Source organism: Choristoneura fumiferana, chromosome 27 (assembly GCF_025370935.1).
Source record: "Choristoneura fumiferana chromosome 27, NRCan_CFum_1, whole genome shotgun sequence".
Lineage (NCBI taxonomy): Eukaryota > Metazoa > Arthropoda > Insecta > Lepidoptera > Tortricidae > Choristoneura > Choristoneura fumiferana.
This window is the reverse complement of record NC_133498.1, coordinates 3,473,973-3,500,797: the sequence shown is the minus strand read 5'-3', so window position 1 is coordinate 3,500,797 and position 26,825 is coordinate 3,473,973. Positions and strand designations below refer to the sequence as shown.

Genomic DNA, 26,825 nt, shown 5'->3' with positions numbered 1-26,825 from the left:
AGTTACACTATTTAATGAAGGTTTATAAAGGTTTCTATATCCTATCCTACTATTCCTACTTCCTACTATAATCCTACTAATCCTACTAAATTATAAATGTGAAAGCTGTGAGTGAGTATGTGTTTACTTCTTCACGCTGAAACGGCTGGACGGATTGGAGGAAATTTGGCGAAAAGTTAGATAACCTGGATTACAACATAGGATACTTTTTATCCGATATTCCCATGGGATAGGGATAAAATCTTGAAATAACAACCGCTGAGCTTAGAGTCATGAATTTGGTAGTAGGTAGTGGACGTCTGGAATAACACATAGGCGACTTTTTGACCGATATTCCCATGGGATACTAAGACTAGGGATAAATCTTGAAATAACAACCGCTGGGCTAAGAGCCATGAAATTTAGTATGTAGGTAGCTGGACTTCTGGAATAACACATGGGCTACTTTTTTATTCCGATATTCCACAGCCAGATAGGGATAAAATTTCGAACTCATAACCGCTGGGTTTAGTCATGAAATTTGACCATGATTGTTTTTAATGTAATGTCAATGAACAACGATTTAATTTCGGGAATTCCCACGGGAATTTTTTAAAATCCCGGTATTTCATTGCTGGACCTAATGATTTACGTGTGCGAAGCCGCGGGTAAACACTAGTTGGACGATAAATAGTATTTTAGTACAAATTATGTAGATTTCTATTTTTCATATATATTTTTTTCTATTTACTATTCATCCACTGTGGAGTCCATTCTTGGACCAAAAAATCATTTTGACTTCTGTGTCTACTCTCATTTTCCCTGTCTTATGTAAATTTAAAATACCTCTTCTTAAATTAATAAATATTTTGACTGACCCTTTCAATTCTAGAAAAGATCATAAACTTGAGGAAAAATTCGCCAAAAATATATAAGTGAATTATTATTTATAATAAGCCCATTCTAAAATATATAGGGATATAGTAGGTACTTTTAATCTATCACTTACAGAAATATAAAAACAAAATAAAAAATTAATTAAAAAAAATCTGACTGCCTTAAAAACTAAGAGCAGAAATAAGTTTGTTTACTTATTTGTACAATAAAGAGTTTACATACATAGTCTGTGGTCTAGAACTCTGTCAAGTAGCTAATTTACAGTTCAACAGTCGGGACCCATTACCAGAACTTTTGAGCTGGTCACGATTTGAATGGGTCCGATGTTGAACTTTAAATAAGCCACTTGACGAGTTCTAGACACTAGACTTATTTTCTTCCTTTTAGTTTTTAAGGCAGTCGGGTTTTTTACTTTTTTTATTTAATATATTTTTTGTGTCTTTGATACGCGATAATTTTACCTGGGTGGGCACAGACCACTGGGGTGGCATACCCACCCGTCCCCCTTATACGCCATGTGGTCCCATTGTCACCAAGTCAGGAGCTGACGAATGGGATCCTAGGAAAATCGAAGGCAACCCTCAATGCTACTTTTATGCTGGAAATTATTGTGTCTCACGCGAAAAATCAATTCAATGCCACTGAAGTCGCGGGCGGAATTATAATACTAGCTATTATAAATAGTGAACTTTAAAATGATTTACATAAAAGAAAATACTTATTCCTTCTTTCTAAAACTAGCCATAGATTTAAAAATTTGACTTGGCATTTCTTGCCTCTCAATCTCAAAACTCTTCATTCACTGTCCTGGGTGAGTGCTGGTGAGTTCTGTGCGTTAGTGGATTTTTCTGTTTCGGTGAGACCTTAATAGACGACATTTTTCTTTATTTCTGGACTTCGATTTGCTTAACGATTTGGAACTATTTTTCTTGGAACGACAACCTTTGCACGGCATCACGGAATTTGTTATTGGTTACGATTGGATTTTTAAGATTATAATGAGCGAACTGCAGCCTGGTCCGTCGGGGATTACCCCGCCGACCAAAAGCTAAAGTGGTCAAACACCAATTAACTGTGAACGAAAGAAAAATTCTAGTGAATATTTACAATTATTGGAAAAAAACACGCCTACATACCCATTCAAAATGGAAATTTATAAAACGACTTCGGAAATCATGGACGTCTCTCAGAATGTAGTACGTGGTGTTATGAAAAATATCATGAAAATCAAGAAATACAGCCAAAAGTATGTAAATAAAAATTAAACCTTTTATATTTTACTAGCGACTCGCCATAGTTTTGCACGGGTAGCAAAGCATATCATCATCATCATCATCCCAGCCTATATACTTCCACTGCTGGGCACAGGCCTCCTCTAAGAACAAGAGGCAAAACATATAGCATAGGTATAGAATCACTCTATTTATTGGTGAAAACCGCGTGAAAATCTGTTCAGTAGTTTTTGAGACAATGGCATACAGACGTGGGTAAGAACTTTGTTTTAACTATACCTTATGTAATGATATATTTGTAATCTTTTTTATTAATTGCCTTTGACTAGGTATGCTATTGATTATTTGTTTTAGGACTAGTGTAATTAAGTGACTAACTTCCGTCGATGTTTCTAGAAAAACCTCCAAATCGAGCAATAATTGCTAACCTGGATGAATTTTTTTGTCTGCAATACGCAGAAAAGTTCATCAGTTTTACTTCAATGGTGAATTGCCGACGGTTGCGAAAATCACGCAGCGGTCAATGACGACGACAGTCTGCCTACATTTTCATGGACTACGATGTACAGAATTTTAAGAAACTGAACTTCTTTTTCAAAAATCAAGGTGTTTTATTGGATAGACCTGACCTGCAAATTCTGGGTGTAACTATTTAGTTGAGGATAGGGAATACAGAAGGCTGAAAAAAAAATATATTATCTGGATGAAACATGGCTTAATGCTGGTTAGTTTTTATTTTTAATCTATTTAGACTCTAAGTATGTTTATATACTTTCATTGACTACTGGATGATTTTTGAAATACTCAATTTACACCTTCTGGAAGGAAAAAGATCCTGCAAAATTAAAATAATTGACCATCCATACTATTTATTAGACATTACATTAGCACTAGATCTCACTAGGGCACGATCTCTTTTTTATTTAAGATTATAAATAACTGTAAAAAATATATCATATAATTATATTGTATGAAAAACCCCTCCCCATTTTAAGTCTTTAACACCATACGGATCACGGTTTGCCTTTTATATATTTAGATTTTATCCCCGCGATTGGTACACAGTGCTTAGTAAAAAGAAACTTCATAAATGCCTATATGTGTTGAGTTTATGGTAATTCTTATAATAACAGTTTCGGCAGAATCGACAAGTGACACTTGTTCTTATTTCCTGGTTCTTATTCCTTGACTTTTGAACAAGGGAATCATAGTTTTCTTGCAATGAAAAACATTTTTCTTTTGTTAATTAGGGCATACCTGCAATTATGTCTGGATGGACAATGATATAAAAAGTAGTAAACAAGCATTTTTACGCGGCTCTCAAGCGGATTGAAAAATCCTCAAAAAGGGAGAAGACTAATTATTACCCATGTTGGTAACGAAGATGATTTGTCGAAGGAGGAGAATGGATCTTCGAGGCAAAAAAACGGAAGGTGATTACCATGGAGAATGGACGCTCATAATTTTGAAAAATGGTGAGTGTTGAAGGAAATTATCTGTCATTTAATTATACAGTGGATTCTATTAAAACATGAGTATATATATCCAGTTATAATTACAGGTTTGAACGTATTTTGGACAAGATTCAGCCAGGGTCTGTTGTGGTGATGGATAATGCCCCATACCATTCTCGCCAACTCTCGAATGTGCCTAACATGAGCTGGAGGAAGAACGCTATACAGGCATGCTAAAAGCAAAAATATAGCTTTTGAAACACAAAGAAATTAAGGCGCAGCTACTCTCAAAGTTCGATAAGAGAAATTAAAACTAACAATATGTGGACGATTACGCTGCATCAAAGGGAGTAACTGTGCTTCGCCTCCTCCCTACCATTGCGAACTTAATCCTATTGAACTCATATGGGCACAAGTTAAATCTTTTGTTGGAAAAAAAACAAAACTTTCACAATGCCAGAAATCAAAATATACTGAAAGAAGGGTTGGCGAGGATCGGAGCAGAAGAATGGGCGAAATGCGTCAGTCACGTTCTAAAGGAAGCAGAGATGATGAAGCTGGATGGATCATGGACGTGGCGAGTGACGCTGAATACAGCCCTCGTAATAAGTAACAGGCGACACTTCAGATAGTGATCATTACGATACTGAATAAATCTTTTTAAAATTATCCGTGTCAGAGTCAGAACGGTGTGACGGGTGTATAAATATAAATATAAAAGCAACTCTATTCTAAAAAATAACTCAAAATGTATATTTAGTTTCTATTTTAAGAGTAATTGTAGCAGTCCGTACATAAAGTTATTAAAATGTGGAACTACCAGCCGTCCTGAATGTCAGGATGCGGTATATACCATATACAGAAAAGCCAATTTGCTATAAACCTATTGATTTTTGAGTCCAAAAATGTACTAAATTATGCTTAAGAATGCAGTTAAAATTTGAACATCAATATCAATCAATCTACTATTTAAAAGTAGCCTTGTGTGTCTATTCCATACTCTACATACTACTTACCTCCTAATCCAAGTCCGTCCAGCTATTCTAGCATACAGTAGACAATAAAATTCCCATGTGATTCCCAAAATTACATCGTGGTTTCGTTCATTGACGTTATATTAACAACCATGCCAAAATTTCATGACTCCAGCGGTTGTTATTTCGAGATTTTATCCCCAATCTCGTGGAATAACGGGATAAAAAGTAGCCTATGTGTTATTCAGATGTTCTCTATCTACATGCCAAATTTCATCAAAGTCCTCTAGCCGTTTTTTTTTGTATAGTTTTATTTTTTTATTTATAATGGTAACCCTCTGCTATTGTAGCCGGGGGGATATTGTATCTGAGCCGTATAATGGCGTCCATACGACGCCATGCTCGCCATGTTCATGTGTGTTGTATGAAGATAGTCTTCTGACGAACACAACGTAAAAATGGCCGAGAAGAAAATGGCGTCGTAAGGACGCCATCAACGGTTCAGATACAATATCCCCCAGCTACAATAGTCCGGGTCACCTTACACCCGCATCTGACTCTTTGCCCCATTGGACAGAATTTTATTTAGTAAAAAAAAATAAGGCGATATAAATAACTTGTATTTTCATTTCTTACTATTTTATCATAGCTCGTAAACATACAAATAAATAAATACTTAAATAATGAAATATGAATAAATTCAAAATAATTATTTAGTGCTGATTGAAGTATGTTAAAGAGCATTCACATCACTAGAGCTAACGTCAGTCAGTCAGTCAGCCAGTCGTCAGTCAAGTGTCAATGTCAGTCGCCACATTTGTTTACACTCACTGATGTATTAAACTGTAGATACACATTGCCAAACAAAAACCCCCATCAAAGAATGTCCGAAGATATTTATTTGTTTGTTGTGACACACAAATAAAATCATCACCCCACACAAATTAATTAAAAGATACGTGACGAAATTTGAACCTAGTCTTTACTAAGTTACAGTTGAATTTCGCTAGCGGCCATATTCCACCATTAATAAAATATTTACGTGTGCGTAGAAACACTGATCCCACCACACAAACAAATAGAAAGAATACGTGACGAAATTTGAACCTAGTCTTTACTCTATTACAGTTGATTTCGCTAGCGGCAAAACTCCACAACGCTTGACACTTGACAGCTAACTCCACAATTTCACATACGCTTGCTCGAATATGAATGTAAGCCTTATCAGAAAAGGCAGAGGGATTATTTCACTTGCTACATTGAAGGCGACGTTGCAGATTGCTTGGATGAGTTTGACGTATCATAGAGACGAATTTAGGTTAGTAGACAGAATGCATTCGGACTTTCGGAGAGGACTTTCGTAATAAAAGTTTTTGTCGATTTAATAAAAAAATAAATAAAGGTAACTTTTAAGCTAATTTTCTTTAATCCAAATGTTTACCGTTTTCGAATAATCTATATACAGCCGGATTAGACTATTTGATGTCTTAAGCAATGCACGCCTATGCCCCCCCCCCCCCCCATTATCGATATTTTAAATAAATATTTATTACGACGAATATTTATATTTATGAAAGACGATAGAGATTATGGGGAGGCACGAGCGAGCGGATTTTCAAACAGCTTACCTTTTATGTGCTAACAAAAAATTTTTTGCTGTTTATGGTGCCCCAAGACGTGATGCCCTAAGCAATCGCTTAATTTGCTAATGGGCTAATCCGGCACTGTCTATATATATAAATTAAAATAAGAAACTGACTAACTGACTGTTGATATATCACGCACAGCCCAAAACGCTGCACCTAGAGTCCTACTTTATGCCCCTGGTTACCGAAGTACTCGTCAAGACGACAAAACGAGTCCCAACTCGATGTGGTCGTGTCGTTTACAGAGTTCTATGGTCACCCGCTAGCTTTATCATCAGATCAACTCCATGTATAATAATATTGCATTGTCATCGGATTTATATACAGGCGGCGTTAAAATTTCAGCTCAATCAGTTGAAGATATCCACTTCAAATTGAGTTTGATTTCCACACCCGAGCAACATAAATACATTACACTGCAAATAAATATAATGCTTGTAATAAGTTTTTGTTAAAATTTAATTTTAATACAAGCTTTTTTGATGAGACTTTTTGTTGACTGTACTTGAATTGTCGTCTAAACTACATATCTGTACAAATTTCAAGTCGGTACTATTAACTATTGAGGAGTTCCCTCCTGCAGAGACGATTCTGACAGAACCACCAAGTTGTCACTACCAGATTATTGTATTGTCACAAATTTACATAAGTATGCTAAATTTCAAGTCGATCGGACCACTGGAAGTGGATCAAATTTAGCTTCAAGATTTGACCAAACAAAAATAAATAAATAATAAGCAAACAGGAAAGCTTCTAAAAATATCGCCGAAATGTAAGCACTTGTGCAAGTATTTCGAATAAAAAACAATTTGATTCTCATCCTCCTTGGTTCTGGTGTTGCTTTAAAACCATTGCCAGCGCACGCCGCGCGCAGCTCTCAAAAAAAATTGCAGGCTGTCTGTCAGCACAGTTTATTCGCGGGAAATCGGCGGACTTCGTATGTTGTGTAATTAAATAATAAAAGCTCGACTAGTGTGAATAAATTGTAAACTGTATTATAAACCTTTAAACAGTGTAAATACTTAGTATGATTTTTTAGTGTAAAAACAATAGGTAAACATAGTGATTAATAGTGTAGATTTGGCGAGCGCTTTATCAAAGTTGGCTTCATTGAGGTGTGGTCATAAATTGCTTTATTAATTTTGCACAAAAACGAATAAACCACACAGTCAGACAGTCAGTTACAGTACACTATATTATGGAAGCTTTTATAAAACATAATTAAAGTCGCAAACTTTAAGGTAAATATTGAGCGACATAGCTACCCGTTGCTAGGCGACTCGTAAATAATAATAAGGCGAACTCCACTACACTTTTTCCATGTTCTGTTTTTATCTGTTTCGTTTTTACTGATATGCTTTCCTGTGCGTGTGACAAAGACGTATTTGTCATGTTGTGGAATTCTGGCAACGTTTATGTTTTAATTAGCAATTTAAAATGGCTTTAAAATTAATTTAAATCAAATATTTCTCTCTGTTATTAGAATTTATAGAAAAAACAACAAATACTCGCTAAGGTATGATTTCCATCAGATTTGTTCCGTTTTCGCGAGTGATTTTGCACTTTTTAAAGAGCACGTGGCATCGTCACGCTTCTGACAACAACGTACTGAGAAAAAGAAGGCCACATTTACCAAAGTGGCGCTCATTTGGCTCGGACATATTCGGACGCGCGACTGTGGATCTACAGTTTAATACATCAGTGTTTACACTATTATTTTTCCATTGAATAGTACCGTATAATATACTAGCCACAGATACTAGCGCTCGATTTTTCATGTGATTAATTTCAACACAAGTCGTTTCGAACTGCCGCAATAGACGCATTTTTTTTATGACCAACTATATAATTTAATAATAATAATATCATAAAATAAACATATGTTTTATCCCTACCCTAAAACTAACACATACAATAAAAATATACACACGTCTGTTTCACTTTTGAGCGCCAACCATAGCGCTCCGCCCAGCTGTAGTATAAATTTCAAGAATTTATTATTTTTATTTTTTTTATTTTTTATTCGACTGGATGGCAAAGGAGAAGTGGTCTCTTGATGGTAAGAATACGGCTAAGTCAAAATACTTCCTATTGCTTGTATGTGTTATCATCATTCCAACCTATAATCCCACTTTAGCACAGGCTTTCACTTCGAGTAGTATACTGGGGTGATAGTTTCTGTTGTAATATTTGGTGGAAAGAGCTGGAAGAGTATTAAATAAATGATTTGTAAGATATGAGTTAGCAAAAAGATGTTCATTGACAAAGATGTTTATTTCGAGTAACAATACATAAAGAAAAAATATAACTATATAAACAAGTCTGCACAAAGACGTTAGGTACTTACTATCTACAAAAGTTACAACGGAGGATTAGTGCAGATTGGAACAGCAATTGAATATTTAAAAAAAAAACTAGAGATGCGAGACTGGATTCGAAACCATGATCCTTCTTGAATGGCCATTTAGTAGGTCGAAAACTGTTACCACGTACCTTTTTACCCTAACTGAAGCGAAGGTTATGTTTTGAATCTGTGTGTATATATATTTAAGTATGTACGTATGTTCCTATGTTCGCTCGTAACTACTAACGGTTTATTCAATTGTGACAAGTGATACGTTATTAGATTTGTCTTATTAGTGTGAGGTCACTTATTGGGTAAATAAAATTCTTATGAAGTCAAAGTTAATTTTGTTGAGTTTTAATAATCTGATTAATGTTGATGCACCACCTGCTGTAAACTACGTAGTCCTATATTATTGTATTTGGCTCTCTATTGCCTAATATAAACTGGAGACTCCAGCACTGCGGTGTGGAATGTCAATTTTGGATCTATATTGGATAACAACTTATGTCATAATGATCTTTTGCCATAATAACGTTTGCCATAATGTAAATATAGTTTTTTCCTAATATTGAATATCTAATGCTTATTTGCACTAATTTCGTAAGTACTAATTATCATAGTATGTCCTAATAGTCACATGTCCTAATATTGGTTGAAATAATCATTTTTGTAATAAACTGGTTTGGAAACTTCACACCGTTGAATCATCCACTTCCCACTAATATAATAAATGCGAAAGTTTGTAAGGCTGTTTGTTTGTTTGTTATCCCATCACTTCAAAACCGCTGAACCATTTAGATAAAATTCGGTACATAGATAGTTTGGAGTCCCGGGAAATTGCATATAATAGTAGTAAATAATAATACACTAAAAAAGGGCCACTTTTTATGAATAATTTAAAAAAAACTTTTCTGACTGCTGTTCGTTTTTGTAGGGTCGCAGTTCTAACCTAGTTAACTTTTCTGGCTGCGGTTCATTCTGTAGGAGTCGCAGTTCTAACCTAACCTAACTTACTTTTCTGGTACCGGTTCGTCACTGTTGGAACTCGGTTCTAACCTAATCTACTTTTCTGGCTCGCAAGTCGCTGTTTGCCTAAAGAGCTCTGTTATGATTATGATTTTAATATTATTACTCGTAAGTTTTTATGTCTTACTATATTAGTACAAAACATATTAGGGATGTAGAGTATTAGGACATTTAATATTATGGCTTATGATTTTTAGGGCATAAGATCATTATGGCAAAAGTATGATATAATGTCAAAAGTGTTTATGGCAAAAGTGTTATGGCATTTGAGTTTAGGACAAACGATATTATGGATTACGAAGGAGACCCGTCTATTATATATCCAGTCGAGTAAGCTACCCGTCAGTCTGTCAGTCATACAGTAGGTAACTTACTTTTATTAATAATTTATAAACCTCAACCAGTTTAGTGAAATTACAAAATCAGATAAAGGTCAACTCGATTTAGTGATTCGGTACCAAAACCCTATTACTAAGACTTCGTTGGCCGTCCGTCCGTCCGTCCGGCTGTCACCAGGCTGTATCTCAAGAACCGTGATAGTTAGACAGTTGAAATATTCAAAGATTATGTGGCCTCTATAACAACAAATACTAAACACACAATAAAATAAATATTTAATCGTGATTTTTTTTGCCTTTTTTTGCTAATGTCTAATGAATATTGTACAGATGGTGCGGGGAACCCTTTGTGCGCGAATCAAACTCGCCGTCGGTCGGTTTCATTTCACTACATTTGTTTAGCAATTGGATAAAATCCCTGTTACGCGTCAGTGACAACGAAACGAGCTCGCAAAGTCAACTCTATGATCTCTCTCTCTCTCTCTCTCTCTCTCTCTCTATGATAAAAGTCTCAATAAAAAAAAAACTCCAAGCGAAGGTCGAGGCCGGGCTGCCGCCTCACTCGCCGCCCTTGCCCTTCAACCTGACCACACCTGACCCAACAGAGTCGCATCCGCTCCACATACATCGATCTCGCTCGCTTCGCTCGCTCGATCCGCGGCAGTGAAGGTGTTTTTTTGGCGGAGTGTGTAGGTTTTTGATCAAATGACTGTTTTTTTCTTGACCGGTTTATTAAGAATTATCTCCTAAATGTATGGATTATTTAAGATAAACTTAAAATTATAAATGTGTTTTATTTGTTCCTTCGTTTGTCTTTCCTTTTACTGTTTTTGCTCACTAAATATATTTAACTTTTCAGATTCATAATGGACTTCAAATTATTTTCTGAGGCAATTACGTAATACATAACAAAGTACAAAGCTAATAGTATTAGCGATTTTGTATTGAAATTCACTAATACTCTTAGCTTGTCCTTTACCTATTATGCAATTGGGCCATGTCATGGAGCCGAAGATTCACAGTTACTCTTGCTACATAAGTACTAAATACCTTTACAGATTGATTCAAACCACCGTTCTTATTTCAAATAATGACAATCATCGAAAACAGTACCATATTGTCAAATAATATATACGTCTCTTTCAGTTTGGGCGTGACGTCAGATGTGTCAATTGTTCGTTGCCCATATTATGATTTGATTATTTATGACTTTCAATGTTTTTTGATTTTACAAGGTCTTGCGGATTAAATTGAGGAATATATAGGTTGTCACAAAAATATCCGTATAACCACTAAAGACAACATGTAGGTATCAAATCGTGAATATAATTATTTTTTTTCTTTTTAAGAAATCTATTAAATTGTTATAAGTAAAATAAATGATACAACTTTTACCAAGAATAGACTTACGACTGATTATGATGAAGCATACCTAGACACTTGGTAAAAACTATAATCTATAAAATGTCTGCACTATGAAGATATTATACACCGTGTTATTTTTGATTGTTAACTTTGAGGGGGCACTGTAGTCAAACGAAGTTAATTTCTCCAAGACACTAGTAGCCTAACTCTTACTGTGTAAAAGATAGTTAAAAATTAAGTTAATTAATTATTAGCTGTAAAACCCAGGATTTTGACGATCGAGCGACGGCATCCACACTGCGGCAGACAATAGACATTATTTTTCAAAGACTTAATTTCTTTAGGTTTAGGGGATTGCAGTTTTTCTCACTCACTTCTCAATCTTAATTAGGTATATGATATAGGAATTATAAATGACAAAAGTAGAACAGCCATCTCAACTACTTTGTTTTTTTTTTACTGCTGCTAAGAACTACGCTAAGTATACAAGATCTATTTTGGATGCTGCCTCTACTTTATGTGAGGTAGGTAAGGGTAATTGTGAGACGTTGTAAAATAGTCTCCCTATTATTAAAATGTTATAATTATCTTTGTTTTATTCTTTCATGCTCAAAATATCGTTTACGTGATTTGCATACTTCTATTTCGTGATATATTCGCACTGACGCCACAACACATAGCGGAGCTGTCTAAACATTTAAAAAATATCGGAACACGCATTTACGTAATGCACAATAAATATATAATCATGTTCAGATATTTTTCAGCACCTAGACAGCTTTCACGCTTATGGTGGTGACTGTACAGTAAGTACTACATAATATATTTTTGTACCTATAGGTGAACTGAAATATTTACTTTGCTCATCCGCGACCTTTATAATAATATCTTTATATCTTTTACTATTTCTAACATCTATGGTGAACGTTTGTGTTGCTCTAAAGATGAGATCTGGTCGAATTCGAAACGCATCAGTGTAGTGTGGTGGTGGTGATAGATGTGTTTGTATGATTTGTGCGTATTCCGACAGTGTGCAGGTGGAGGAACTGTATGAACACACATTTCATGCATAAACGTAGCTATTATAAAGTCACGGGTGAGCGAAGCAATTGATTCGGTTCATTGATATTATGAACCTCCGCAAAGTATAGGATTGCCGTGGGGCCGAAAAGTACTCGAGTGGAGACCGCGGATCGGCAAGCGCAGCGTAGGACGTCCACCAACGAGATGGACGGATGATTTGGTAAAAGCCGTGGGTCCACGGTGGGGGCCGCTGCCAACCGAAGCAACTGGAGGTTATGATTGGAGCCCTCTGTCCAACAGTGATCGTCCTACTGCTGAGATGATCATGATGATGATGATGATTGTCATAACGTCTTCTCACTAAATTGACCACTTCTCACTGTGACCAGAGACCAATTCGAACAATGAACCACTTTCTAAATTGTCAATTTCTTATAATGACAGTGTACCAAGTTTACAATTTCTTTAGACCAATGTCATGTCATTGATCGGTTGACATTGGTTACATACTCTGAGAATATAAATCCTATTTCAGGTTCATCTCTATCTGTTCATAATTTTATTCCGCATATTGCTAAATTTTACATTTCAGAATACTTTTGCGTTATACTGATAGGCTGCATGACCTATTGCTTCTTAGACCACCTGTGTTTTAGTTTTTTTAGACTAAATGATACTATTCCATACATCTGGTTTTCAGTAGGAAAATCAGTACATATAGGTATTCATGCTCCTACTAGTAGGAGAATTAGTATAATATTGTGTTCGTGCTCCTACCAGTAGGAGACTGTAGTAGGAGCACGACTTTGCATCTGTTTCGAGCAATCCAAGCTATACCAGATAGAGGGCGCTCGTGCCTAAAATACCATGCGCCACATTACAAAATCGAAGATTACACAAGAAAGTGTTTTTTTTTTGTGGAATGTCTTATTTTGGGCATCTGGTATAGTGGGAATTTTAATGAATAAGTAATGTAGTATTTTGAAAAATGTGATATTTTAGGCACGAGCGAGGGAAAATCGCTGCGTGGCTATAGCTACCGTCCTGCACAAAGGGAAAAATCCCTCCGACCCGTGGTCCAACTGCTATCTGGTTGCACCACGGGAACCTAAACTTACCCAGGATGGTTCAATTCTCAGACTACTTTTTTTTCTGCAACTTATTGCTGCGACCCGTGGTACAACTGAAGGGCTATTGTCCAACGGGCATATGAACAATTGCTATGTTGAACCATTTGCACCATGGGATGTAAAATTACCTTGGGTCATGTGTATCAGAATAGGTACTATCATTACTGCATTTTTATAAAATTAAAAGTCTCATGAAACCCAACAACTATGTAGTTTATTCTGAATACAGTGAAACCAACAGTCCGAACCCCGATTCCACAGAGTTCAAGTGGTAGTTCAACTAGTTAAACTAATTGGACCCACCCAGTAGGACCATGGATAAACATACTTTCCAGAATTGGACTACTGATTTTGCTTCCCCGTGGTGCAACCAGTTGGACATAGTAGTTGGACCACGGGTCGGGAGGAAAAAAAAGTTCATAAGATTAGTTCCTAAACCGCAATCGGTTCGCATCAAGAAGGAATTTTGCTCATACGCGTGTAGGGTGAGCACTGAAAGACTCCGGTCGTCGTCAAGCAGCTAATCATCAATTGAGTAAATAGGTAAGTATCTCTTGTAAGTATAAATATATTCAGATGTAATCTCGGTATTTCTTGCAATTTGTGGGAATTCTTGAACGAATTTCTACCACTTGGTTGAAATACTGGGCATACCGTTCAAAACGAGATCCGATTTGCTTTGGAGTCAGAATGTTCTTTATTTATCGTAGAAACATGTAGATGCCTACATGTAGCCTGTATTCTCATTATTCATACTAAATACAAATAAATATATAGGAAGTAAAGTTCTGAATTTACCGTCGAAAACTCCAAAACAAATTCCTTCGGATCTAACAAAAAATGTACTTGGAATGATTCAAGCGTAATCTAATCGCTAATATAACGCAAGCGTAATACTTGCAACATTTTTATAGTATTAACTTGCATCCAGCAGCAACACGCTTGAACGCATTCAGGTCTTCCTCGAGCAGCTAGCACAATAAAGCTCTACACCTGGAAATTCACAACTATATCTAAGAATTTTTATTATCTGGCACACCCACGACACAAAACGACAATTGAAAACATGGAGACTGTACTAGCTCCCCAGAGGTCCTCGCTTACTACCGTACGATGCCCACCAGCACCGTCGTAAAGCGTTAGGTCTGCCCTTTTAAGGACACAGCAGTACCCGTCTTGAAAAATTACACGGAAATTCTAAAGCTTATAAGGAAAAAGACCCTCTAGATATATATAAACAACCAGACCACGATAATGATGATGGTGATGATGATGATAGTATTATCCACGTATAAATAAAGATTCAAAATATGAAACGTCGTTTCCAGCAGGATTCTACATACCGATAGCTTCAACGAGGCTGTTTCCTTTCCAGCCTACTATGTACCACTACACATGAACTGTTTTACGCATCAGGGTAGTTGACACACTTATACAGCATTACGGCCTTCCGTTCTTCAGCTTTCCAAAATGACCATTTCTGTACCTCGGTATACATACAATACAAAGAATTATCGCAACCTTCAACTCAAAAGATAACTGCAATCAAGACTGGTAGGTAGAATAAAACACGGAAAGATTTCGTCTCCAATATTCGAAGAAATAGGAGTAACACTCGCATGTAATGCATGATTATCAAAGTATGTATGTCACAAGAGCATCATATGTGGTTACCAACTTGAGCACAATATCATACCTACTCGACAATCTCCAAGTCCAAAGCCAAAAATCACATAAGATTAGATTCCTGGGACTCTAACACGATTCATCTAATTCTATATCGTCGCATATGAAACACTCATATTATCTAGATATTTGAACATTTTAAGGGCAAAAGTACAGTTGATACAAATATTCGTGACCCGAAAAAAAATATATGAATATTTTGTAGTAGCTTACGCCGAAAGCCTTCCGAAAGCCTAGAAAAGTGATGCAATAATTTTTCACTAGTTGGCGCTGTCTATTTGCATGTGTGCGTGAGCTCCTAGTGTCCGTATAAGGCTGTACCTGACACCTAAATTTGAGCCCTGAAATCTCAGAATTGGCACACTATTTCCGTTCGACTGTAGTCTCAAAAAATCGGCAATTCTAAATTGTTTTCGCAAATAATAAACTCAACTATTAGTATTCTACGGATATTCTAAAAATTACAAAAAAACATCACGAAAATTCGACAGTCTGATTTTTAACGCCATCTGACGAGACTTTTACCATGAGCTAACGTGAGCAGCCGCCTTAAGCCTGTTGAAAATAATATTTGCGTCGTAATCTACTTCATGATGATATCGTGCACTTTTATGTGTTACAGCTACTAATCTGTTGACTTTTATAGACTGTGAATTTATTGTCATTTTTTTTTTTAGGGTTTCGTAGCCAAAATAGCAAAAACGGAACCCTTATAGTTTCGCCTTGTCTGTCTGTTCGTCCGCGGCTTGGCTCGGAGACTATCTGTACTAAAGAAAGCTGTAATAAAATTTTCGGATATAGTAAATGTAGCAACTATGTCGACAAAATGGTACAATTTTTTTTTGAAAAATCTTTTTTTTTAGGGTAAGTATAGTCGAGTTCATAAAATTTTGAGCAAAAATTTGATCATAAATATTTGAATACGACTCTATTGTTAACGTCATGGAAGCGTGTTCAGATATTTTTCATAGAATTTTTGCTCACATGTTTATTAACTCGACTATGGTAGCCCCCTAAACCTAAAATGGGGGTGATTTTTTCTCATCCAATCCTATAGTAAATGTATGTATGTATGTAAGTATGTAAATACTTTATTGTACATAAAACACAAAAATAATACAAAGAGAAAACAACAAAACAAAAGAGTACAAAGGCGAACTTATTCCTAAAAGGGATCTTTCCAAGCTAACTAAATATAGGGTATCATTGGATAGGACCTCTTCTTTAAATCATGGCGAGGTTGCGAAGAAGATTTTTCGATTTCGCCTAAGCTATCGGTGTGAAAAATTTGGAAAAATTCATGATGGTAGTAAGTATAACAATTTACAAGGAAAACTATAACGGTTTTGAAGGTTCTAAACAAAATGCAAAATGATTAGAAAAATATTACTTGATTTTTTCGTAACGGCTACGAACCCTATCTTGGGCGTATCCGACACGCTCTTGGCCTGTTTTTTACACCTGAACCACGCCGGCTTTTACCTTATTATCTAAAACTATTCTACGGCTAAAGATGAAATCGTTATCCAGTCTGCATTCATAACTGCTGATTCGAAATCCATACAGTTTCGAAACGAATGTACACGCGTAGAGCAACGGCGAGGATCTCGCGGAGAGGCGGACGTCGTGGATTGTTGCCTCTAATCGCATTTAGTTTGCGCACTTTAACACTGAGGGCAGGCAGCTAAGTCGCCAAAAAAATGATTTACAAAGCTAAAGCTAAATTTGAAAGCTACGAGGGTTGCCTTTTAAGCTGTGTCGTTTGGAAAAACTAAAGACGATTTAAGAGTTAAATGGTATTATTGCTTTTCAAAGTAACCTTGTTAACCTTGTAATGTAATACACTTTTTCATTCGATCGAACCAGTTTTCGAAATATTTATTCCATTCCGAAGTCGGGGTCTCCAAAATGGCCGTTTTATACGCCTAAACCGCTTCTTCAGGCGTCCGGTACTCCTTAGAAAGAAATTAAATTAATTAATTATTTTCTAAGGATTTCGTATTTTGTACGGAATATTCCAAGTCAAGTTTAGTTCCCCTAGTGGTTTAAAAATACCTATCCAACGATACCCCACACTACAGGGTAGGATAAGAAAAAACTAATCACCCCCACTTTACGTCTATGGGAGGTACCCTAAAAAATATATTTTTGAATTTTTTATTAAACCATTTTGTCGGCATAGTTTACATATATTTATATCCGTGCAAAATTACAGCTTTCTAGCATTGATAGTCCCTGAGCAAAGCCGCGGACGGACAGACAGACAGACATGGCGAAACTATAAGGGTTTCGTTTTCGCCATTTTGGCTCCGGAACCCTAAAAACCGTAGTCAGCTCTTCAAAACAGCGTTAAAGCCCTTTTGAAGGTGTAAAAAAATATTGCACGTAAATTTTCCTTCGAAATTTCCATTTTCACAACTGACGGTTCGGCCGATCTCGAGTCATTCTTTTTAACCCCCGACGCAAAAAGAGGGTGTTATACGTTTGACCGCTATGTGTGTCTGTCTGTGGCACCGTAGCTCTTAAACGAGTGGACCGATTTGAATGCGGTTTTTTTTTATTTGAAAGCAGGTTTTCTAGCGATGGTTCTTAGACATGTTTTATCAAAATCGGTTCAGCCGTTTCAAGATCATCAGCTCTTTTATTCGCTGCGGTAGGAATCTTAGACGCATAATGGGTATTTACTTTACTTTCAAACATATTTGGGACCTAAAATTTGAAACACCCATGTATGCTATATAACTATGCAAGATTATGGAATTCTCGGCCTGATGCTGCAGCCAGAATATCCAGAAGTAGAACACTAGTAGGTACACTCTTGATAAAACCATAGCAGATTATATCGTGTTTGGGTTCGTTTTGATCAGTATTTGATTCTACATACAATGCAATGGTGGCAATAGGATGAGCTGATGCGGCAGCCAGGATATCCAGCACACTACACACTGCTCTAGTACACTCTATAAAAAATAATAGCAGATATGTCGTGTTTGATTCCTTTCGATCAGTATTTGATTCTACATACAATATAATGGTGTCAACACGATGAGCTGATGCTGCAGCCAGGATATCCAACACATTAGTTCATCGAAAATACAAACTGAGCCATGGATGTACAGAAAAACCAGAAAAGAGCCCAGCGCTGAGAATCGAACCCAGGTCCTCAGCAATCCGTGCTTCGTGCTATAACCCCTTAAAAATATACCAGTTTAAAAAATATGAGATAAAAAATATAAATTAGGTGTTACGTAACCAACATAAGATGAGCTCACATCTAACTTGGGTTAAATTTTATGGGCGTTAAGAGCGCCGCGAGCCTGTTGCTCCTGGTCCTACCAATGGAGTCTATCGCCGAATGTAGGAAAGACATAAGACATTTTATAGGCGTGAAGAGCGCCGTGAGCCTGGTGCTCCTGGTCCTACCAATGGAGTCTATCGCCGAATGTAGGAAAGACATAAGACATTTTATAGGCGTGAAGAGCGCCGTGAGCCTGGTGCTCCTGGTCCTACCAATGGAGTCTATTGCCGAATGTAGGAAAGACATAAGACATTTTATGGGCGTTAAGAGCGCCGCGAGCCTGGTGCTCCTGGTCCTACCAATGGAGTCTATCGCCGAATGTAGGAAAGACATAAGACATTTTATAGGCGTGAAGAGCGCCGTGAGCCTGGTGCTCCTGGTCCTACCAATGGAGTCTATCGCCGAATGTAGGAAAGACATAAGACATTTTATAGGCGTGAAGAGCGCCGTGAGCCTGGTGCTCCTGGTCCTACCAATGGAGTCTATCGCCGAATGTAGGAAAGACATAAGACATTTTATAGGCGTGAAGAGCGCCGTGAGCCTGGTGCTCCTGGTCCTACCAATGGAGTCTATTGCCGAATGTAGGAAAGACATAAGACATTTTATAGGCGTTAAGAGCGCCGCGAGCCTGGTGCTCCTGGTCCTACCAATGGAGTCTATCGCCGAATGTAGGTGAAGTGTTTTCAGGTAAATTTGGAAGTAAAACACAGCGTATCAAATGCAACGTGTAATGGCTGGTCACAAACTGACATTTGTTCTCTTATAACAAATCTACCCGCTTTCTTAAAACACTACAATCCCTCCACCAATAGCTAAGTAGTCCTAAGATAAGACATGAATAGGTATAAATACAAAGAAAATAGACATGATAGGAAAAATTAATAATCCGGGTTCGGATTTCGGGTTTCCCTTAAAGGGAAACGTCGGGACTGCTGAATTGACTCCGTAAGCGTTCCACCATTCTCAACAGGTACATTATGCCCTGTATTGTGTACCGTCAATGATGTACATAATGTGGTTGGTGAATTCATCGCAGCATCTGGGCTTGGAGAAACAGGTCCAGGGGCTGGCGTTGGGTATGAATTGTTGGACAGCTCCTCCTCCTCTTCGAAGATCCTCTGCAATTCACCATCTATAGGTGGTCCTTCCTCCTCCACGTCTTTCTCGCGTAAAATGGGCACATCGCCATCGTAATCGGAGTCCTGCGAGCTTTGGACGCCCTTGTACAGCAGCAACTGGTCGATGTGCTTTTTCAGAGTCACTTGTAAATGCGGAATGTAAACATTAAACATGGACGATCCAATTTCATTTTGTATTGTCCCTTTTATCCATGAGTGTTTATTCCCGTTGTTATAAAATGATTTAACTAGTACAATATCGCCGGTCTTAAATTTAATTTGTCTGTTGCCTCCGTAATGTTTACATTGTGAGATCTGTTTAGAACGAACATTATCATTAGCTGTAGACACTGACGGATCATCAAGGACTTGGTCAGCGGATGGTTTCAAAAGATCGAAACGACAGCGCAACGGGCGCCCCAGCAGCAAACGCGCGGGAGAGAAACCGGTCGTGCAGTGTGCCGTATTGCGATAATTGAATAAAAATGCATTAATCTGATTGGGATATTTTTTGCATTAAAATGGTTTTTAAACCTTTTTTAATGGTGCGGACACTATTTTCTGCTTGTCCATTTGATGCTGGATGGTAAGGCGCAATCGTAACATGGTCTATGCCACTAGCTTTACAAAAATCTTTGAATAAAACGGAGGTAAAATTTGTAGCATTATCGGTCACAATAGTTCGGACTAGACCAAACCTGGCGAACATGTCACATAGTTTGGCTATAATACTAGCGGAGTCGGTACTGGTCATGAGATAACACTCAACCCACTTGGAGTGCGCGTCGACCGCCACGAGCAGCCGGCGGCCCGCCAGCTCGGCCATGTCCAGGTGCAGGCGCTGCCAGGCGGCGCGCGGCCGCGGCCACGGCGCCAGTGGCGCGCGCGCCGGCGCACACCGGATCCCCATACATGTGCTACAAGACCCTATTTTTTGTTCGATATTTAGGTCGATATTGGGCCACCACATATATTTTCGAGCGACACTTTTTGTCTTGACAACTCCAAAATGTGAATTATGCAATTCATTTAGTAGTCGCTCTTGAAAAACTCGTGGTATAATGATTTTATGACCTCGCATAATGCAACCTTTTTCGATGGATAACTGTAAACGACAATTAAAATAACTTTTGAGGTCCGGCTCTCGCACTTTCCGGGGCCAACCAAGTAATATGTAATTTGACACTTTTTTTAATATCGGGTCATTGATAGTTTCACGTTTTATGTCATCGACGGTAATAGGACTTATGTCCTTATACATAAAATTTATGAATAATGCTTCATCCACGAGAACATTATCGTCTTCCGATGGAACTCGTGAAACCTCAATAGCACGCGAAAGAAAATCGGCCACGTTGTCCCCGCTCTTAATATATTCAATTTTAAAATTATACGCAGATAAAAACAAAGCGTACCGTTGTAACCTATTCGCGGCTAATTCTGGTACTCCTTTTTTACTACCAAATATAGAAATTAGTGGCTTATGATCTGTCCTCAGTATAAAAGGTTCAGACCGGCCATACAAGTAGTGGTGGAATTTTTTTATACCAAAAATAATAGCGGTTGCCTCTTTCTGGATTTGGGCGTAGTTAATTTCGCTCGCGGATAACGACCGTGAGGCATAAGCGACGGCGCGCTCGCCGCCGTTCGGCTGCGCCTGCGCCAGCACCGCACCGAGTCCGCTGGGGCCCGCGTCCACTGTGAGGATGGTGGGCAAGTCGGGGTCATAGTGGGCCAAAACTCTGTCAGACGCTAATTCCTTTTTAATTTGCTCAAACGCATCGTTTTGTTGACTACCCCATTTCCACTTGTACTCTTTTTTTAATAAAAGGTGTAGTGGACTTAAAATACTTGATGCTCCAGGGATGAACGCTCTATAATAATTCAACATGCCTAAAAAGGACTTTAGTTCAGTTACATTCTTTGGTTGAGTGCACTTCAAAATAGAATCGACTTTCTTTATTGACTTGTGTAACCCGTTTTTATCGATAACAAAACCTAAATATTCCACGGATTGTTTAAAAAATTCACATTTTTCCTGCTTAACACGTAAACCTGCCTCTTGTAGTCTACTTAAGACTTGTTCTAGGCGCTCTAAATGAGTCTTCCGATCCGGTGCAGTAATTAATAGGTCGTCTAAAAATATGCAAGTGCCCTCAATTCCGGCTAATAATTTATCCATACTTTGTTGGAAAATACAAGGAGCATTTGATAAACCAAAGACTAATCTTGTGTAACGGAACAAGCCCTTGTGGGTATTTATGCACGTTAAATTACGTGAAGGTTCATCGAGCAGAAACTGGTTGTAAGCTCTAGTTAAATCCAATTTCGAAAATTCCACCCCCCCGTGTAATTTTGAAAATAGATCCTCTATTCGCGGTAAAGGGTAGTTATCGATAAACAAAAATTTATTTAATGTAATGGAGTAATCACCGCAAATTCTTACATTGCCATCTGATCGAAGAACTGGAACAATAGGCGTAGCTATATCCGAAAATTCGATTTTTTCCAAAATTCCTAAGTCCACCAATCTCTTAAGTTCCTCTTCTACTTTTGGTTTTAAGGCTAACGGAACTGTACGAGGCTTAAAGAATTTTAAATTAGCGTCATGTTTAATTTTTAAGTGTATTTGGTAATGCTTAAAAGTACCAAGTTCATTGGAAAAAACTTCGGAATATTTATTACGCAACATTTGTAACATCTCGGTATCCTCGCCAATGCTATGACAGTTAAAATTACATAAATGTAAATCAAATTTGCTAATAAAATCTCTTCCCAGGAGTGGTAACTGACTTCCGATCGTTGAAATAACAAAGAATCTTAATAACTTAGTGCTTTTTTCAAACTGGACCGGTAATGTTACAAAACCTAATGGGATAATTTTACTGCCATCGTAACAATTGAGCCTTACACCACACTTGCACAGCGCATGATTTTGTTTGAATAAGTTATTGTAAACATCAGCCGGTAGCACGGACACGGCGCTGCCGCTATCCAGCTCACACAAAACCGGTTCCTTATCAATGCGCACTGTCTGCTGCATCGGCTTGCCATTTATAGATCGTATTGAAAAAAAATCATAAATACCTTCGCAGATGTCGTCAGTGTCTTCAACTAAGAAATTAGCAGACCTCGTTTTTGATCTACATACGCGGTTTAAATGTCCTTTTTTCCCGCACTTTTTACAAGAATACTCGGCGAACTTGCATTGCTGCTTAGAATGATTATAATAGCCGCAAACACTGCACTTCACTTTTTTACTTTCGGTAGCGGCCGGGCTTAGCGCGAACACTTCCGAGGTCGCGCCGACGCCGGCGCTGCTGCCGCCGCTACTGCGGATGGCGAGGCGCGCACAACGCACGCTCTGGGCTATCTTCAACGCCTCACTAAAAGATAATGCGCTTATGCTTTCTGCGAAAAGCTTCTCCTTTTCCTTTGGATTTTCAAGGCCAAGCACGAAACGATCTCTAAGGGCCATTTCGAGTTCACTTGTAAAACCACAAAATTGCGCAAGTCTACGCACTCGTGCGGCCCACTCGCTCAATTCTTCGCCGGGTCGCTGCTCCGCTTTGTAGAAATGGTACCGCTCGACAAAACCACATCTTTTGGTCTCAAAATGTTCATCAAATTTTTTTATGAGGGTAGCGTAAGCGGTCTCCTCTAAAGCGGTCGGTAACGCTAAATCCCGTGCGACTCGGTAGGTGTCCTCCACCAGTGCAGAAAGTAGGATTCCTCGTCGTTTAACTCCTGCTTTGTCGGTATCTTCCGTGATGTCATTCACCAAACAAAACTGGCCAAAACGACTTTTAAATATCGCCCACTCCTGCGAGCGGTGATCGAACACCAAACTGTTCATGTTACCTAACACCATATTGCTCATGTTGCACTATATTTGTGATGTGTATAAACACAAACTTAACACGCGTAAGGTAAGGTAATATCTCGTCGCCACTGAAGTGTTTTCAGGTAAATTTGGAAGTAAAACACAGCGTATCAAATGCAACGTGTAATGGCTGGTCACAAACTGACATTTGTTCTCTTATAACAAATCTACCCGCTTTCTTAAAACACTACAGTAGGAAAGACATAAGACATTTTATAGGCGTGAAGAGCGCCGTGAGCCTGGTGCTCCTGGTCCTACCAATGGAGTCTATCGCCGAATGTAGGAAAGACATAAGACATTTTATAGGCGTGAAGAGCGCCGTGAGCCTGGTGCTCCTGGTCCTACCAATGGAGTCTATCGCAGAATGTAGGAAAGACATAAGACATTTTATAGGCGTGAAGAGCGCCGTGAGCCTGGTGCTCCTGGTCCTACCAATGGAGTCTATTGCCGAATGTAGGAGAGACATAAGACATTTTATGGGCGTTAAGAGCGCCGCGAGCCTGGTGCTCCTGGTCCTACCAATGGAGTCTATCGCCGAATGTAGGAAAGACATAAGACATTTTATAGGCGTGAAGAGCGCCGTGAGCCTGGTGCTCCTGGTCCTACCAATGGAGTCTATCGCCGAATGTAGGAGAGACATAAGACATTTTATGGGCGTTAAGAGCGCCGCGAGCCTGGTGCTCCTGGTCCTACCAATGGAGTCTATCGCCGAATGTAGGAAATACATAAGACATTTTCATAATACAAAAGAGAGACTGGCGTCGGCACTCCGATTTTGTGGTCAGGAATTGCCTTATTCAGGCACCGTAAATGACATGGTTGTCACCATGCCAGGACTCTCTCATTGCAGCAGCACGTCGCGAGGTATCACGCTATAAGTGTTAAGTCAATGTTTATGGCAGGTATCCTTTGCAAACTGCTAAGCAGTCACAGAATAACTGGCTGAGATGATTGTAAGTCTACGCGAACGAAGTCGTGGGCACACTAGTCAGCAATATTTATGTGTGGTCAAGTTATGTATTCAATCGGTGTTTTTCAGTGTCGTCTCTCTTCACAAAATCTTGGCACCAGGTTTGAAAACTTGCGAATCTCATACACTTGCTGCCGGCACTCGGTCTTAAAACAGACTCGAAAATATGTCCTTGAAGTTGGGCGCTTTGTGGAGTCCCACCGTGTATATGCTTCTACATACATATAATATACATATTCTTACACGTATATGTAGTTGTGTGAACTTATACAGTCATTGATATAGCCGCTGCGCGTTGTGGGTCGGTTTGGCAGCCTCCGACAATCAATATAATGACCCCGTTTGTACAAATTATTCCAATTTGTTCCCTAGTTAGGAATATACTGCCTTTGCTGCCAAAATGTACGATCTGTTGATATGCAACTCGTTTTGGAATGATACCACCTGAATCTAGCAAAAAAATTACTATGGCTATATTATAAAAATAATAAATATAAATAATTATTATAATAATAGAAGGATTTATAAATAAAATTATTATGAATCATTCTCTACTTCTTTTCTTATTCTGTAAGAAATATGTAAGAAGTTTATTTATTTATTTACTTAGTTCTGCAAAACATAACAACAAACTTTGCTTTTACACATAATCATTGCTAATCATAAATAATTCTTCAAAAAAAACACATTTTTCGGGGTTTATTGTTTTCATGGCTACTTCTGTGGATGCTTCTTAATTTGATCAAATATTAAATTATATTATTTGTTATTTTGGTAAAATTGTACTTACGTCACATCACAACAACAACATCAATATCAGGTGACCCACTGGTTCGTTTGTCTGGCCTCTCAAACATAAAAAATACCGGCCAAGATAGTGTCGGACACGCCCAAAATAGGGTTCCGTAGCCATTACAAAAAAAAAAGTAATATTTTTCTAAGGATTTAGTATTTTATACGGAATCTTCCAAGTTTAGGTATATTTTATACCTTAGGCTGCTATTTACTCTTAAACTACTAATAATTCTCAAGCAAACTTAGCCGTTATAGTTTTCCTTGAACCGGTTTAGATTTTAGAGGGGTGGGGGGGGGGGGCGACGCTCGATTTTAATGAAAACTGAATCGAAAAATCGTTTGAGCAACCCCCTAATGGTTTTAAAATACCTATCCAACGATACCCTACACTACAAGGTTGGATAAGAAAAAAAAACACCCCCACTTTACGCTATGGGAGGAACACCAAAAAAAATTTATTTGAAATTTCTATTGTACCATTTTGTCGGCATAGTTTACATACATATTCGTGCAAAATTAAATTTTACTTTCTAGCATTGATAGTCACTGAGCAATGCCGCGGACGGATAGACAGACAGACAGACAGACAGACACATGGCGAAACTTTAAGAGTTCTGTTTTTTGCCATTTTTGGCTCCGGAACCCTAAAAAACTATTAGCACATTTCTTTAACAGTAATGTTCATTCCTTTAAAAGCGGAACCGTTTTTGAGAGCCGGATTCAAAACGTAGCTTAATAACATTGCTTTAGAATCCTATCGTCATAGTGACAGCAGCTTAGCATAATAATGAGCAATAAATAGGGGATGCGTTGGCTGGCAGAGGGCATTAATATAAACTAGGTATTAAGGGTATGTTAATGTGTGAAGCACCCGCAACTCAGGTCATTGACAGCACTATTATAACAATAAGTAATGGCTTCTGTTTTTCCACAATTTAATGAAAAGGCAGTCATAGTCAGCTCTCACCATTAAATTCTGCAAACAGCTGATCACATAGCATTGTATGACCGACCACAAAGACTCGCACTCTGTTGGTTTTTGTATAATATAGAAGATGTTATATAAAACTCGCATGTTATTAATTTCACCTTCATATTTCCAAGCGCTGTTAAGAATAAAAGAACAAAATCCTTTCTTAAAAACAAGCTTTTAGATACATGAAAATGTTCTCGAAAGAAGAAAATATACTTTAATAAAACAAATCAATTTATAATACGATATAAAAAACAAAAAAAGCTTTCTGCGAGATTTACTTGTATGTTTAGATGTATTTTCCTATTTTTTCAATTTTTACTTTGCTCAATTTACCTCGCTGTCGAGGCAAGCATCTTCTCCTGGGCACAAGGCGCGCCAAACCTCCGTAGCCTCCGTCAAGTACGGGCCACCAACATCAACAGAGTTTGGAAACTTTTTAGAATTTTTTTGAAGAGTGGCACCGAACCGAACTGTTAACGGAAGATAAGAAGGCTGGGAGCGCTGTGCTTGAAATTGTTTTTAAGCCAAGCCCGCCGAATTTTATTTAAGATCTATCTTCTCGTCTGGTTTTGTCCTCAGGCGACCCAACAGCTGGCACTTACCTCCCGCAAAGATTAAGAATAACAGTTCAGAGAGGTAATGCTGCCAGTGTCTTGGGGTCAGTGCCTGAGGCAGAAAACGTGGACGA

At 38.0% G+C, this 26,825-nt stretch overlaps 1 protein-coding gene across 1 annotated transcript; it reads right to left on the bottom strand.

Annotated features, from left to right (window-relative positions):
- Positions 1 to 19,075: 19,075 nt before the first annotated feature.
- On the bottom strand, positions 19,076 to 23,584 carry LOC141443385 (uncharacterized). The gene is made up of 2 exons (XM_074108629.1): positions 22,601 to 23,584; positions 19,076 to 19,828 (listed from the first exon to the last, which is right to left on the bottom strand). The coding sequence occupies exons 1-2, from the start codon at positions 23,391 to 23,393 to the stop codon at positions 19,815 to 19,817; spliced, it is 807 nt and encodes a 268-aa protein (XP_073964730.1). The 5' UTR covers positions 23,394 to 23,584; the 3' UTR covers positions 19,076 to 19,814.
- Positions 23,585 to 26,825: the final 3,241 nt, after the last annotated feature.